Source organism: Martes martes, assembly GCF_963455335.1.
Source record: "Martes martes genome assembly, chromosome: 13".
NCBI lineage: Eukaryota > Metazoa > Chordata > Mammalia > Carnivora > Mustelidae > Martes > Martes martes.
Window position 1 is genome coordinate 47,596,989 of NC_137901.1, and position 15,152 is coordinate 47,612,140.

General features: G+C 48.2%; 1 protein-coding gene across 2 annotated transcripts in view; it reads right to left on the minus strand.

Annotated features, from left to right (window-relative positions):
- CABLES1 (Cdk5 and Abl enzyme substrate 1) overlaps positions 1–15,152 on the minus strand; it is a gene marked incomplete at its 5' end in the record, with an annotated part of 111,535 nt that overhangs the window by 44,479 nt on the left and 51,904 nt on the right. For both annotated transcript variants that reach the window (XM_080822023.1, XM_080822024.1), the window contains one exon: positions 14,089–14,181. In XM_080822023.1, coding sequence (XP_080678149.1) covers positions 14,089–14,181 — 93 coding nt within the window. The remainder of the gene's footprint in view (positions 1–14,088; positions 14,182–15,152) is intronic.

Below are 15,152 nucleotides of genomic sequence, written 5' to 3' on the forward strand. Positions count from 1 at the left end.
TGGAACCGCCCCGCCGATTCCAACATCATGCAGGGTTCAGAGGAGGAATCCAAAACAGAGACCCGACAGCAGCTCCACACAAGTCTGTGGCTGCTGAAGCCCTGGGGAGCTGGAAATGGCCAACGGAGCTCCCAAGAATGCATCCAACATGTTGCCTAAAGTAGCTCTGGCTTCAGGCTTTAGCTAGAGCAGGCAAATATCAGCAAGTGGCAAGTTCTTGTCTTCTATCTCCTCCACGAGCAACTTGGAGCAGTGCGAACCTAAACAAAGGCCCATAGTGACCAACTGCTGTGTCCCAAACCTGGAGGATTCCTGTGAATTTGCAGCTTTCTTCTTTGTAAGTGTTAGGGAAATACCCATTGTCACGGTGATGCCCAAGGAAATCAGATTTGTTCGCCTTCTTCAAGTGCTTCTGGATTTGTGAGAGAATTAAATCAGATAGTAGTTGTCAAGAATGACACAAGACAGCCACATTCCATTTCCAGGGGACTTTGGAAACTGGCTACCTCCATGTGTTGGCCTCTAACCACTGTAGTTATTTCTTGTATGCCCACATTGCACACAGAAAGCCCACATGATTTTCCCTTCTGTGCCACTCAACACAGAGTCGAGGTGACCAGAAAACATTATACAAAAGACTCTAACTTCAAAATAGGAATTAACTCCAGGGAGACAGGTCTTTAAGGAATTAAAGATCATATTTCCATACAAACATCTGCCAGAGAAGGAAAAAAACAACAAAACAAAGGAAAAAGCTCCCAGGGCAGCAGCCCCCAAAAGCAGAACTGCTTCAAGATATACAATGTTTTCCAAACCTCTCCAGGATGCATGAAGAGCACCATGTTTCTCCTTCACGTGGCTTCAGCTCCTTGCTTAGAAAAGTGTTTCTGGTATGCAGCAGCGAGGGCTTCAGGCCACAAAGCTTCCAAAGGCACACACTGCCTGTGAGATACTGGAGTGTTCCAAATAGCCTGGAGATGCTCAAGGGCCCCATGGTTGACAGAGTATCACAGACCCATCATTAAATCCACTCTCAACCCCTTAGCCCAGAGCCAGGCAAGATTTCATGCCATCCCGGACCCTCAAGTGTTCCCTCAATTGCTGAAAACTGGCTTTCTGTTCTATTTCTAGAGCCCTGGGGCGTCTCTGTTAGCTGTGAGAAAGTTCAATCTCTCCCAGGTGGAATATTCCATGAGAGCAGAAATACACTCTTAAGGACATAAAAACAAGCTACCAACACCTGAAGTTAGAGCAAAGAAAATCACATTCGCAATAACGGTGGGTGAGCACGAACACAGCCCAGGGGTGTCCCTGACCCAGGAGTCTGTTAGGCATTGGGCGCACATGTACACTGCATTTCCCAATTCTGTAGTCCATTCCCTACATAACCAGGAAGAAAAGAAAAACACACTTTCAAATGCTGGTGTCAGGGGTTGAATCGTGTCCCCCCAAAAAGGCATGAAGTCCGTGGCACCTGCAAATGTGGCCAGAAACATGGTCTTCACAGATGCAATCATGTTGGGATACATTCATACTGAATCAGGGTGGGCTTCGACCCAGTTGCTGGGTCTCATAAAGACAGACATTTGCAGACACCCAGATACACACAGAGGAAAAGCCGTGTGACAATGGAGGCGTGCACTGGACTGGCACGGCCTAGAGCCCAAGCCACCAGGGACTGCCAGCCACCCCCAGAAGCTGGACTAGGTGACAGATGATCCCTTTCTAGAGCCCTCAGGAGGCACAAGGCCCCGCTGCCACCTTGACTGCTGATTTTCGGCCTCCAGAGCTGCAAGAGCACGCACTTGTGCGGTTTTTGGCCTCTTCTTCCGTAACGATTTGTAGGGCAGCCCTGGACAGTGCATCCGCCTGGCATCGGTCACTTTGTTCCCATGGCTGCACAGTGCCGCACGCCTCCCGTTCGGCAGGTCAGCCGTGCAATCATGAACGGGGGCGGGTGCATGCAGAAAGTAAAGCTGCTGAGACTGACGCCAGAAAACAAGCGAGTATTATGAAATCTCAGGACCAGAGCCTGCCAGGCGCTTTCTCTTCCCAGCCCCCATCCCTCCCCCAACTGCTTCCTCCTCCCACAGTACTTTGTTACAAGCTGGGGGGGGGTCTTGACACCCCCTCCCTTGCCTTCTGAAGGGCTGGCAATTACATAGCAGATGAATGAAAATTAAACCAAAATCAAGATGTTCTTGTTTCCTCTATTTAAACTCTATTAGCTGTGGGGATGGGGGATGCTCTTCCTCCTTAGGAACACTCACTCCTGCGTGTGCTATAGTGGGGAGGAGGGCAAGGCCAGACAACCTGTGGCCATTCCAAGGCTGTTCTTCACAGGGAGCTCTGTCCCTTGCATCATGGAGTGGGATGAAGACAAACTCCCAATTCTGGGAGTGGGAAAAGGAAGGAGACTATGGAGAAGAGGGACCAGAAGTCTGAGCAAGAGGCAGGGCTGAGGCCAGGGGCAGGTGCTTGGAACCTGGGCTGGGCCCTAGTGGAGGAGTAGAATTCTGATGGCTGAGAACAGGGAACGCAGAGCCCAGGATGAAGGGAAACATGACCATGGCAGATGTGGCAGGCTCTCAGGCAGTCAGAGTAAGGGCAACGGGGGGCCACAGAGCTGGCCTGAGTTAGATGGTAGAAAGTACTGGAAGGTCTAGGCTAAACAGGCCACAAATACAAGATGGTGGTCTTATCATCAGTGGCTGTGTTCCTCTACTAATCCTGAGTGCTCACACCACCCTCATCCTCACAGCTATCCCATGACTGCCAACACCACTACCACCACAGCACAGGCCTTCAGCACCGGCTTACGGGGGCACAGCTTATCCTACAGCGTAGGGAGTGGTGGAGGACCCCTGAGAAAAAGCTGTGTGCGATCTGCCTCTCCTCCCTCCCTTCCACAAACACTTTCCTAGCACTTACTCTATGCCAGACCCTGGGGAGCTGATGATGGGATGACAAAGATGGGAGCTCCACCCTCACAAAACTTGTGGTAGTGGGAGTGGCCTGATTGGGAAAGAGGTTGCTATCCAAGGGACAGCTAACCTGGCCTGAGGGAAGCAAGGTGGGCTTCCTAGAGGAAGTGACACCTAAGTCAAACCCTGAGGGATAAGGGACAAGAAGATACACTGGCAGAGGGACTGCATGAGTCAAGGCTGAGAGGAGAAAGAGCAGAAGGCCTACTGGAGGAGCTGAGTATGCCAGAAAACTCTGCTGGCCTCACGTGCCTGACCCACCAGGGTCTCCACATCCCTCTGTGAGTCACTTTGACCAACTGTCTCACTCACAGCTTGGCCTTAGAGGCTGTTCTCTAGAATAGCCACACTGAGCTGTGCACTTACTAGGGGCCAGTTATGTACCTCCCCAGGTAAAGGGGTATGAGCAGCCAGTTACAGCCAGTGTAACTGGCTGCTCATACTTGTTCGGTAATGACTGCACAGACTGGTGAAATGTGAAGGGAAAACAGGAGCAACGCTACAAAAAACACCAAATGCTTAGAAAGTATTCAAATAAGTCACTAAAAAAGGGGGGGGGTGCTAGAAAGACAACTTTCGAATATCAGGAAAACATCGTGAAAATCCAATAGGATTCTGCACTTGAATTCTTGAGTCACTTTAAAAACGTCCAATCTGAGGACGCCTGGCTGGCTCAGTCAGTAGAGAATGTGACTCTTTATCTCGGGATGATGAGTTCGAGCCCCACGGTGGGTGTCAAGATTACTTAAAAGAAAAAAAAAAAAATCTTAGGGCTCTTGGCTGGCTCAGTCAGAAGAACACAGGACTCTTGACCTCAGGGTTGTGAATTCAAGCCCCACGTTGGGAGTACAGAGATTATTTAAAAATAAAATCTTTTAAAAACACGTAAAATAAAAATCTTTTTAAAAAATTTAAAAGTAAGTGAAATCTTAAACAATAAATTAAAAAAATAAAGAAACCCAGTCAGGACATAGCAGCAATAGGTGGGAATAATGACGGGTGGTTTTGATGCCAGAGACAGAGTCTGATCAGCAGGCCCAGATACAAAGAAGAGGCTTGGCATCAAAAAAATGTGAATGGATGACCACTGATAGGCCTGAAGGTGAAGCACAGTGTTTAAGCAACACATGTGGTTTCTGTGGAGAGCTCTTCCACAGGTCACGGAACTTCCCTCCTAAGCACACACTGCCCGTCAGTAATCGTGCAGAGCTGGATGGTGGCTCGGCAGCAGAAGAGCAGCAGAGCTGTGAAGGCCACAGGCGTGTTCCTGAAAGGCCTCCTAAGCTGCGGACGGAGGGAGTCCCGGAGCTCAGGGAGCCTGGGAGTGGTTAAGATGGTGATGGTGACAGGGACCAAAGCTGTGGCCAGACGAGCTCCCCAAGACAGGACAGGCATTGGAGCTCCTGGCAGTCGTGTGAGCAAGAAAGGGAGGGGGTCTTCGAGGGCTGGCTGCCATGACAAGTGACCACCTGCACATGGCTAACACACAGGAACTGCTCATCTCTTGGTCTAGGAGCCCAAGTCTGAGCCCACGGTGTTCACAGGCCACGCTGCCTCTGATGAAGGCGCTAGGGAAGGTCTGATCCAGACCTCCCTCCCAGCTTCCAGTAGCGCCTTGGCAGGCATCAACGTAACACCAGCCTCTGGCCACGTAGCGTTCTCCCTGCGTGCAGATCTGCGCAAACTTCCCCCTTTTAACAAGGACACCCGGCAGATGAGATTAGGGGCCTGCCCGGCTTCAGTACAATCTTAACTAATTACATCTGCAATGACTCTGTAGCCAAAGAACTCATTCTGTAGTACTGGGCTTGGGACTCAGCAAAATAATCTGGGGGGTGGGGGTACACAAACCAGCCAAAAGCAGGGAAGGAGGAGGAAAACAAGCTGAGCGTGAGGTCAGAAGTCTCACCTTGAGCCATGGAGCTCTCTGCTACCTGCTCTCGTGGGCCCCAGGCCAGGACTTGTCACTGTGTCCTGAGCCCTGGCCCCCAAGCCACGTGCATGAACGGTTTTCTCCTCTGACTGCTGTATTCCACTGGTGGGGACCACGACCTGGTCTCCCCCAGGCTCCTAGGCCCTCTCACCACGCAGAGAACTGAAGCAGAACCACCAAGAGAAGGTTCTAACTCCCAAGCCCTACCTCTGTGACTCATTTTATTTCCTGTAAATCAAACTGGTTGAAAAGCAGCGACCAGTGTTTGCATACTTCGAATACGTTTGTACACCTGAAGCACTGAAAATCATTTCTCTCTACAGCTCCGTGCGGAGTCCCCGATAACCTCCGTGCTTCTTAAAAAGGCTCGAGTGATAAAACCTGGCCTGAGGGTGTTGGCCCCGAGGCACCAGCATCCCCAGTGGACGGTAGACATGCCCAGCTGTTCCCTTCCTCCAGCTGCTGCTCACAGCACTAGGGAAGGTGCGAAGGAAAGCCGCCGGGTCAGCACGGAGGGCACTGTGGGGGCCATTTGGGGTCGGGAGTCTGAGTGAGGTCTGGGGATGGCTGAAGGCTTCTTCAGTCTGTCCACTCACAGCCCCCCAGGCCTGAGGTTTCGCTGACACCTGGTTGCAGACAATAGATGGATACAAATAAAGATGCTTCCAAGCCAGCCCGTGCTACCGGGGGATGGGGGTCCTGGTCTTTTAACAAGGAAAAGTTCCTCGATGGGAAAGGCATGCTTGGGAGGGGTAGATAGATGTTGCACAGAGCCTCACAGAAGATGCTTGACATTTATCAAATCAGGTACATTTATTTCAGAAGAGACAAGGCAATGACATTTTTTTTTCTTCTGAGAAGGTCAGTCCAGAAATTAGCCAGCAGCTTTATTTTATTTTATTTTTTTGAGAGATGCCATTTCCTCCAACTCATTTTTTCAAACTAAACTAGGCTGACAGATTGGGACTGATGAGATCACAGGCAAAGTCTTAATTTAGTTATTACCCGTCCCCTGCCTTCCCTCCAAAATTTTTAGTATAAAAAGTAAAGGCTACAACTTGACTTCGGTTACCATACTTTCCCCATCTGACTTTGGAAAGCAGATAAAGGGAGCTAAAATCTTTTATACCTTTTCCTTCCTGCTGAGTCCACACTTTAAAGAGGCAACACTCCAGAGCTCACTTCTTTGTGTACACCGGCACCTCAAAGCCTTTTTAAACCTCTTTGAAAATTCCTCCCAAAGGATGAGACAGCCTAGTCAGTGACTGCAAAGAACACCTGTCTGCCTGTTCAGAGTGAAATGACTCTCAAAGCGGAGCCGGGGGCGGGCGCTTCCAGCGGACTTGACAGCCATCGCCTCGTGCCACACAGATGCCTGAAAACCAGAGGACTTCCGCGGAGCGCTGAATGATGCCTACCAGCCGCATGCCTGAGGAAAGGTGTCACCCACTTGCAATGAGGGCTCTTGCCTCCTACTATTCTCAAGGACAAACATTCGACGCTCCGGAACTGGAAGCACCAAAAGAAAAGGACCATGATGGTTACTAGATAGAAATGCCCTGAAAGGTCATAGGCCACCTTCGTGTCTTCAGTCTTCATGCTCAGAAGCTCCATCGTCTGCTCTGATGGCCCCGTTCTACCCGGCCAGCAACCCGCTTTCCACCAGCACTTGCTGCCCTGCCAAGGCTGGGCATCTGTAAGGGCGTATCTCATCCCCGAGGACCGAGGTTTGTCTTCACTTCTGCTGAACCTCTCTTCCCCAGCAGACAGAGGGGCTCTCGGTAAAGATGCAGATTAGAGCGAACCATGACTGGCTTTTCTCTAACAACCAACTGGCCCGCGGCCCCCACCTGCCAACTCCCCTCCTCACGGGATGCTCAGAGGCACCTTGCTCCAGATGCTCTGGCACAGGATCACTGGTCATCTCTCCTCCACGACAGAGGGTGTGCTCATATGTCTGTAATAGTTTTTTGAAGACTTCGAGTCATTTTTAAATGTTTAAAAAATAAACCCACTTTTGAAAGACAATACACAATATACATATCCACTAATTTTCTGTAAGGATAAGGTTACCGAAAAAGTCCTGCAATGCTTGCCCTTGATTTTTGGTTAGCCGGAGTATTCCTGGTTCAAGTGCAAGCCAGACCATGCTGGTCCTCTACTGGGCACCCTCTACGGCTCTCATTGGGCTCACAAAAAAAATAGACATCATCACAATCCAGCCTCCAAGACTTCTCCTCTCTCCTCTCTACTCCTCCCATGTCTGCTTTCCTACAGTTCTGCAGGCACACCCCTCAGCCACGTTCCACCATTAGTGACTCTACTGCTGCTGTTCCACCTACCCTGCTGAATGCCCTTCCCTGCTGGGACAGCTCAGAGCTGGCTCCCTCACCTCCTTCAGACCTATGCTTAAAAGTCTCCCCACTGGGGTGCCTGGGTGGCTCAGCCTGTTAAGTAACTGACTCTTGATCTCAGCTCAGGTCATGATCTCAGGATCATGAGTTCAAACCCCACAATGGGCTCTGTGGTGGGTGTGGAGCCTACTTAAATAAAAAAAAAGTCTCCCCATCAGTAGACCCTCCCCCACGCCTTACCCCACCTCCCCAGCCAGCCTGGAAGTCCTTGAAGCAGGATCTTTGTCTGCTTTATTTATAGAAATATCCCATCACTACAAATGCCCAGCAAGGGCAGGTGCCAGTACCCCCAAAGGGATCACTCTGCATTCTACATAGTTAAGGAACTACTTTATCAGGCACCTTCTGCCTGGACGCACATCTCTTTCCCCAGAAATGACGGTTTTATATAAGGCAGTTCAATGAAATGGACTCTGGCTGTTCCCATTCACTCTGTGTCATCCATCCTTCTGTGAGAAAGAGGACTGGAGAATCCTAGGCCACTGCAATGAGGCCATGCCAGTACAAATCCAGTGTTCTAAAACAGGACACTCATGCTGACTCCAACAGGGCAGATGGGACTGACCCTGGCTGGGTGCGAGAGTGATACGTTTCCCTCCGTTAGGACAAGGTAAATGAGCTCACTCTGTGGTTACAACACACTGCTAGGCTCTCTGGAAAACAGTGTCCATCCAGATTCCAAGATACGTTTCACTTCTGAAGAGTCTTTACCCTGTACTGAAAACTATCACCAACCTCCATGACGGTTATCCCTGCTGACTGAACCACCTTGAGCTGGGTCTAGCATCTCCAGCCGCTGGGGAGCTGCGGTGCAGGTGGTCATCCATCACACGTGCCCCTTCTCTCCCTGCCTCTGGCCTCCTGTACGGCCCATGGTGAGGCTTGCTGGCCTTGGCTCTGAGGAACACTCAACATGCTCTGGGGAAGATGGTATGCCAGGCCCCTCCGGGTCCCCTTTAGGCAGACAGCAGTCACTGCGTGCAGGGGCTCTGGCTTCACAATCCCCCAGTGAATGCTGGGCTGAGTGATGAGGAACAGTCTAGCATGTTGTCCAGATCGAGAAATGTCACGTTTATAGCAGTCCGCTAATTTACTAACCTAGTTATTCCATCAGTGCAGAACTGAAGTTAACCTAACGTGGCTCCTTCTCAGTGAGGTCATGTTAACGGCTATCAACCTCCACTCCTTCTGAAAGCACACGAACCATCTGTTTCAGTCCTCCCAGCTCTGCCAGCAATCTACCCAAGGCTTGCCTGCTCGCTTGTGATGGTTAGGGCTCACCCACTGCTACCACCTTGGTCTCTTTTTGATTTTTTTTAGGCAACATCTGCCTGGCAGTTGACTTAGAACTTCTTTTATTCTCGGTGATATTTTAAAGGTCATTTGTTGTTTTTAAATTCTTTCGGTTCCCTAGGATCTAGGCCCCGAGGGCTGGCACTCACTTCAAAATATAAGGCCTCTCTGTTCACTTATTCCACAATAAGTGGTATCTATTTACTGAGTGCCAGTGGTGTGCCCAGCCCGACACCTGGTTTAGAGTCGACATTTCACAGTTCCGCCAGTTGGAGCAGCGAAAACGATGCCAGCGGCTAACTTCTGCTCTGTCCTTATACCATCAACCCCAAGAAGTTAACCATCTCTCCCTTCCCTCTTCTGAATGTGGTTTGAAAAGCCCCACGGCTATCGCTGGCATTTTATTTGATTGTGGCAAAATACATATAGAACAGAAAATAGTAGGTGTACGACTGGCTGTTAGTTAGTAAGTAAGTACATGCGCAAGGCCATGCCTTCACCACCACTGCTCCCAGAACTCTTCCATAACCCCACACAGAGGCTCCATCCCCCTTCACCCGGTCCCTGGCAACTGCTGATCTGCGAGTGTCTCTCCAGATTTACCTCTTCCGGATACTCTGTATAAATGCAATCATACACTCTGTGACCTTCTGTGTCTGGCCTATTTCGATCAGCATGATGTTTTCAGGGTTCATACCTACTTTCTCAGGCGTGTTAGCAGCACTTTGATCCTTGATTACAGCTGAGTATTATTTCTTCGCAGGGACAGCCCGTATTTTGTTTATTAGCAGTCACCTGCTGATGGACACTCGGTTTGTTTCTACCTTCTGGCTGTTGTAAACGGTGCTACTATGAACACTGGCACACAACTATGATTTGAACTCCTTTTTTTGATGCTTTTAGGTATCACCTGGTAGTGGGATTGTTGGGTTATAGGATAATTTTATGTTTAACTTTTTGAGGAACTGCCAAACTGTTTTCATTAGCAGCTGCACCATTTTACATTCCCACCAGCCATGTACAAGGGTGCCAGTTGTTCTTTCTTTTCCTCAATTCTGACTTCACTCGGGACTTTAGGGCTCCTCAAACTATTCTTCCAAGCTTACCTACTAGTCTGGGGCCTTTAGCGAATAAATTTTAAAAAGCAGAATTCAATAGTTTTCTCAAAATCCACCAGGACATACTGTCTTATAATATTTAGATTTTTACCTCCCACCTCTCCCTTTGATTACGAGAATGAGCTTTGCAATCTGATGCCTGGATCTGGATTCTACCCCTCACTTTCCAGTCATGTGTTCCAGCTTCCTCCTTTGTAAACTGGGATGTTGAGTGTTTTCGTTTACTATGGCTGTGGTAACAAATCACCACAGTCATGAGCTTAGAACAAGAGTCATTATCTTATAACTCTGGTGGTCAGAACTCTGAAATGGGTCTTGTGGGGCTAACATCGAGGGGTTAGAGCCAGATCCCACTGAGGGCTCAAAGAAAGAATCTGTTTTCTTGCCTCTTACAGCTTCCACCACAGTCCTTGGTGCAAGGCCCCTTTCTCCATCTTCAAGGCCAACAACGGCGAGTGAGTCTTTCTCACATCCTATCACTCTGACACGGACTCTGCTGCCTCCCTCTTCCACCTTTAAGAACCCCGGTGATTACCTGGGCAAACCTAGATAACCCAGAATCAGGGACCTCAACTCCCCTTGCCACGTAACCACATATTCACAGGCACCAGGGATACTGGCCGGCATCATTCTACTTAACACAGTAACAGCAATACCTTCCTCTCAAGGTTGTTTCTAAATTCTTTCCATTCCTCAAGATACATAGTTCTGAAGACTAGAAGTCACCTAGAAGATCTCTCTACTCACTTACTCAACAAATACCCACTGAGTTAATGAAACAAAGCATATAAAGTACTTAGAGCCTGGCACCCAGTAAACACTTAATAAATGTTACCCATCATCACTGTATGATCCACATATTTTATAATCCCTTTTGGCCATGGGATTGTAGCCACAAGAATCCACTTCATAGTCTGAACGTTCTGGGACCAGTCTTCCTAAAACCCAGCCAAACACTACTTCCTTTCACAACCATCAAGTCCAACACAACTTCCCCATCACTAACCCGTGCTTGCGTTATAACAATAGTGGAACCGGAGCATGGCGGCTCCCCTCACCATGTCCCCTGACCTCGAGGAGATGAAGCACAACATGGAGCTGGTCAAGAACTCATGATACCATCTGGTTCCAATAGCAGAGCCGAAGCTTCCGTCACTGGGTCTCTAACCTGTATCCAGCCTGCAGCCTTCAGCTCCACCTGGCTCAAGAGTCTGCAACATGATCCCGAAACATGCTGAGCTTGGTGCTCTGCACTTTACTCCCACACGAAGCCTTCCAGTAGGTCCCCAAGGCCAGCTGCACAGAATTCACTGATTTTGAAGAAGGTGATGATGGGTTTTCCTTCAAGAAGAGTCCATCCTCCATCAGAACCACACCTTTTACTGAAGGTGCTTACCTCTACTTCAGATGTTGTTGAGATTCCTCTAATGTCACAGAGTGAAGTGGGAGAACGTGAAGCTGGCCGAGACCCCAATGTTTGTTTCTAAGCAGCTACCCTGACATTGATCATTATGTCCCCCTGAGTTTGATGCAAGTGTTGTCTTTTATCATATTTGGTCCTCAGTTTTTATGATTTTTCTCCTTCCTGTTTTAAACTCTTTTTCATACTCACAGGTTGGCAATGAATCCCAGAACAGATGCTTCCTTCCCCTGGTGTCAGTTGCACTAGTCCTTCCTGAGCCTGGAGCCCCAATTTCCCTCCATGGTGGTGGCTCTGTCACAGAGTCAGCAGGCCTGGGGACGGAGCAGCCTCCATACTGAGGTCTTCAGATCCAGAGCGGCAAGTGGGCCCCAGGTCCGGCCTGCAGTCTTGAAAGTCTGGTGTGTGCTAGTCATGCACTTGGGAGCTGGCACAGGCTTGAGTGGGAACCGCTGTGGGACTGGGCCTCAGGACTCTGAAGGGACCCTTCTCGGTCTCCTTCCCCAAGTACAAGAGGCAGGATACTACTACTCAGGCCATTCCATTTGCAGTTCAGACCTTCAAGCTCTCTAATGAACACCTCTGGCCTTAACTGTAAAGCCTCAATCCTTTCCAACCCTAGCAGGCAAACCTGAGCTCAATCCTCACTGCAACAATGCGCCCTCTGGTGTGGTGCCACACACGTGCCTCAGTACACCCAAGGTGGCAGAATCGGAGACTCCCGCCCATGCACCTGCCCCTCCCCTCCGAGAGCATGACCAGGATCCCTCCTCCCCACCACCGCTGGACTAGAGCTCATCCACATGCCCCTCTGTCGGGACAATCTCATGGCTGCTGCTGAGCCGTGATGGGGGCAATTCTCCTTCCCTTTCTCAAAAGGCTGGGTCACATCTTCCCCTTCATTAGCTATTGACCACAACTTCCTTCTGTCATCTCAGAAACCATATTATCTTCCTGGTATCCCCTCAGGTTGTTTCTTTCATCTATGGACAATCCAACCTTGCCAATAACGCAGAGGAAGAGAGGAGAGCACCTCCAGCCCTTTTACTGTCCTCTGGCACAGGAGAAGCTGCTCTCACCTGGGAAGATACAACCAACTGTGGCCCAGCCCATAGCCCATGGGTCCCACAACAGCTCTTAGCTTGCTTTCCTGCCCTAAATTCCAGTTCTCAGATCTTCAGATAAGCTAATAATCCTTCCTGGCTCCCTCTGAAAATTCCCCAGCAAAACTGCTAGCAACTGCATGCTTTCTGGACTGTTTATGCTGTTCCTGGGTCAAGGGTGTGCCAGGAAGGCCAGCTCTGTCCTGTAGGCCGGCAAGCCCCTCGGCCCAAATATCTTCCTTGCTACATCCTCTCGCTACCACAGCAGGCCAGGAGCTTAGCTGCCTCTGCACCCCTCCACAGCATCAGCACCCCCAGAGGTGGGCAAGCCTACTCATCTGGCCCACTCCTTTGGTTCTGTCTTGATTTGGGAATTAAAGGCTATCTACGTTTATTTTATGATTAAAGAGATTATGACAAGAACACAAATGTAAATAAACAATGATTAATTATACTAAAAACAGCATGAGTGAGGTTTCAGTTCAGTAAGAGCCTCAAAAGAAAAATAAAACAGGATGGTTCAGGGAATAAGGCAAAATAACTGTGAGAGTGAGACTGAGTGAGAGAAATTCAGAGTATTCTCTTTAACAGATGACAGCTGGGTAATTTTAATTAAAAACTCTGTATTTAAAATAGGAATATACACCGACTACACAAACCCTAGTTGATGAGGGAACTCAGTTCTGCTATTCTGAAACCACTGAAAAGCTGGAAAATTATGTTCCCTATTTCAGTCGGTTTAAAAAAAAAATAGGTATTAACTTCCAAGAAAACAAATCTTTAAACTCTATAATCACTGGTGGTGTCGTTTGGGTTGTACAGTGCTATTTTATAACAAATTATAGACAGGTATGCTGGGCCTTGGTCCATGAGTCTAACTCAAGACTTTTTAGCAACTTTCATTTGATATGGCTCAGAAATTATTAGTGGGGGCCATATGGTTTTCTGTAAATCCAGAGGCACTAAAACAAAATGGTCCTTGTGGCAGGACCTCTGCTCTAGGGTGGCGTCTGTAACTTTCCCATTCACAAGGAACACTCGGCAGGTCACAGGTCAATGGGGAGGAGCCTAAAGGTCATAGGTCAATGGGAAGGAGCCTAAAGGATACAGAGCCTCAGGGACCCTGAGGTCTTGAAGCTCTGTTTCCTTGCTGCCGTCAGGCTGCCGTGAGTAGACTTATCCGCGACAAGAATCCGACCTAATTGTCGCCAGGAGTTTTAATATCAGGGTTATACAAATTTCCATCACAGTCACTTTCATTTAATTGCACTTTCCAAAAGAGCAATGGAAGAACTGGAGAGATACGCACTCCAGATCTCAGTAGCCCAGGAATCTGAATTGGCACCCAAAATGAACCTGCTGGCAAATTTGTCATTCTGCTCTCCTACAGAGCCCTCAGAGCCAGCACCAAAACCAAGTTCAGGCACAGACCCAGTGGGATATTTACTGACCAGAGCATACAGCCCTAGTGAAAAAAAAGAAAACCCAACAAAGCAGAAAAAGAAAAAAACAAAAAACAAAAAGTAACTTTTTCTGTTAGGTTTTCTATAAAAATGTATTTGAGTGCAATTAGATAGATAGTCCATTAGAAAATCTCATTGAGCCTTTGATCACTATTAGGGAGCATTATTTTCTGTAGTCTTCTCTAGATGTTTCTAATGGGAGTGGGGTGGAAAACAGTATGTTTGGGACGGTTCCATGAGATCCTATTTGTGTGAACAGCGTGGGATTCTCTGGCTAGGCAAATAGTACCCCCTCCCATCGTCACTGGACCACCTCCTTCTGCAGGGAGGCTGACAGGGCAGCTCTTGCTAGCGTGGTACCTGCCATTCCTGGTATCGTGCTGCCGCATGTTCTTGATAAAATGAATCTTCTTAAAGTTCTTTGGTCTGGGCGAACCTGAGAGAGTTCGACATCTGAAAAATAAAGTCATTTCAAAAACACAGTCAGTTGCCTGCATGACAGCTGAGACATCTCCACACAAAGACAGGAAGGAAGACCAGACAAATGGTTTGAATCACCCTGAGGATAATGAGGACAATACGGCTAGAAGCGAGGAAGCTTTAAAAAAAAAAAAAAAAAACCCAACGAAAGACAACTTCCTTGATAATCCTGATAATCATTTATATGGGTCTCTGGAAAGCCAGCTAATGAAAACTATTGTCCTCAGTTAAAATAACATAACCCACATGGATTCCAAAGCCATTATTCTTTCTTGTCATCTTAAAAAGAATCCTCCTGTATCAACACTGGTAACGGGAACAGAAAACTGTAAATTTAAAGAATTTACAGGGGGAAGAAAAACACTGGAAAATTTAGTTTAAGAGCAATGCCAAATCATTTTTCTTCCATAGCAGGACTCTGGCCTGAACCACCTGGACGGCTGTTGCAACTTAACTTGCTTAACTTGACTACGCCTGGAAGTCATGGCTTTACTTTGAAAAGGCGGCTGTTTTCTTTCTTTTTTTCCTTAAGATTCATTTTTAAAGGAATATTTGTTGAACAAAATGACTTGGATTCAAAGTTACTTTTTTCCTGGAATATATGACACTGCTTGCACTACAGGACTAACAGAACACACCACAGGCTGCAAAGATCTTGTTTGTGTATTTTTCAAAGTTACCTGGCAAACTCTAAAGTTATACAACTGTAACAACAAGAAAAAGGGCAAGAAAAAAAAATCAACAAATAAGAGACTGAAGTTTGGTCCTGTCTTCAGAAAGGGAGCTGCAACGTCTCTATTTGGGTTTCTGCTACCCATTTTTTTGGTCTACTTAAACCTGTCTGACCACTGGCCCCAAGGGCTGGCTCCTGCCATGGGGCGTGGGTACTTGGGACGTTAGGCTTCAAAGAGTGAGTTTTGGAGCAGTAGTACCTGGCTTCCCAA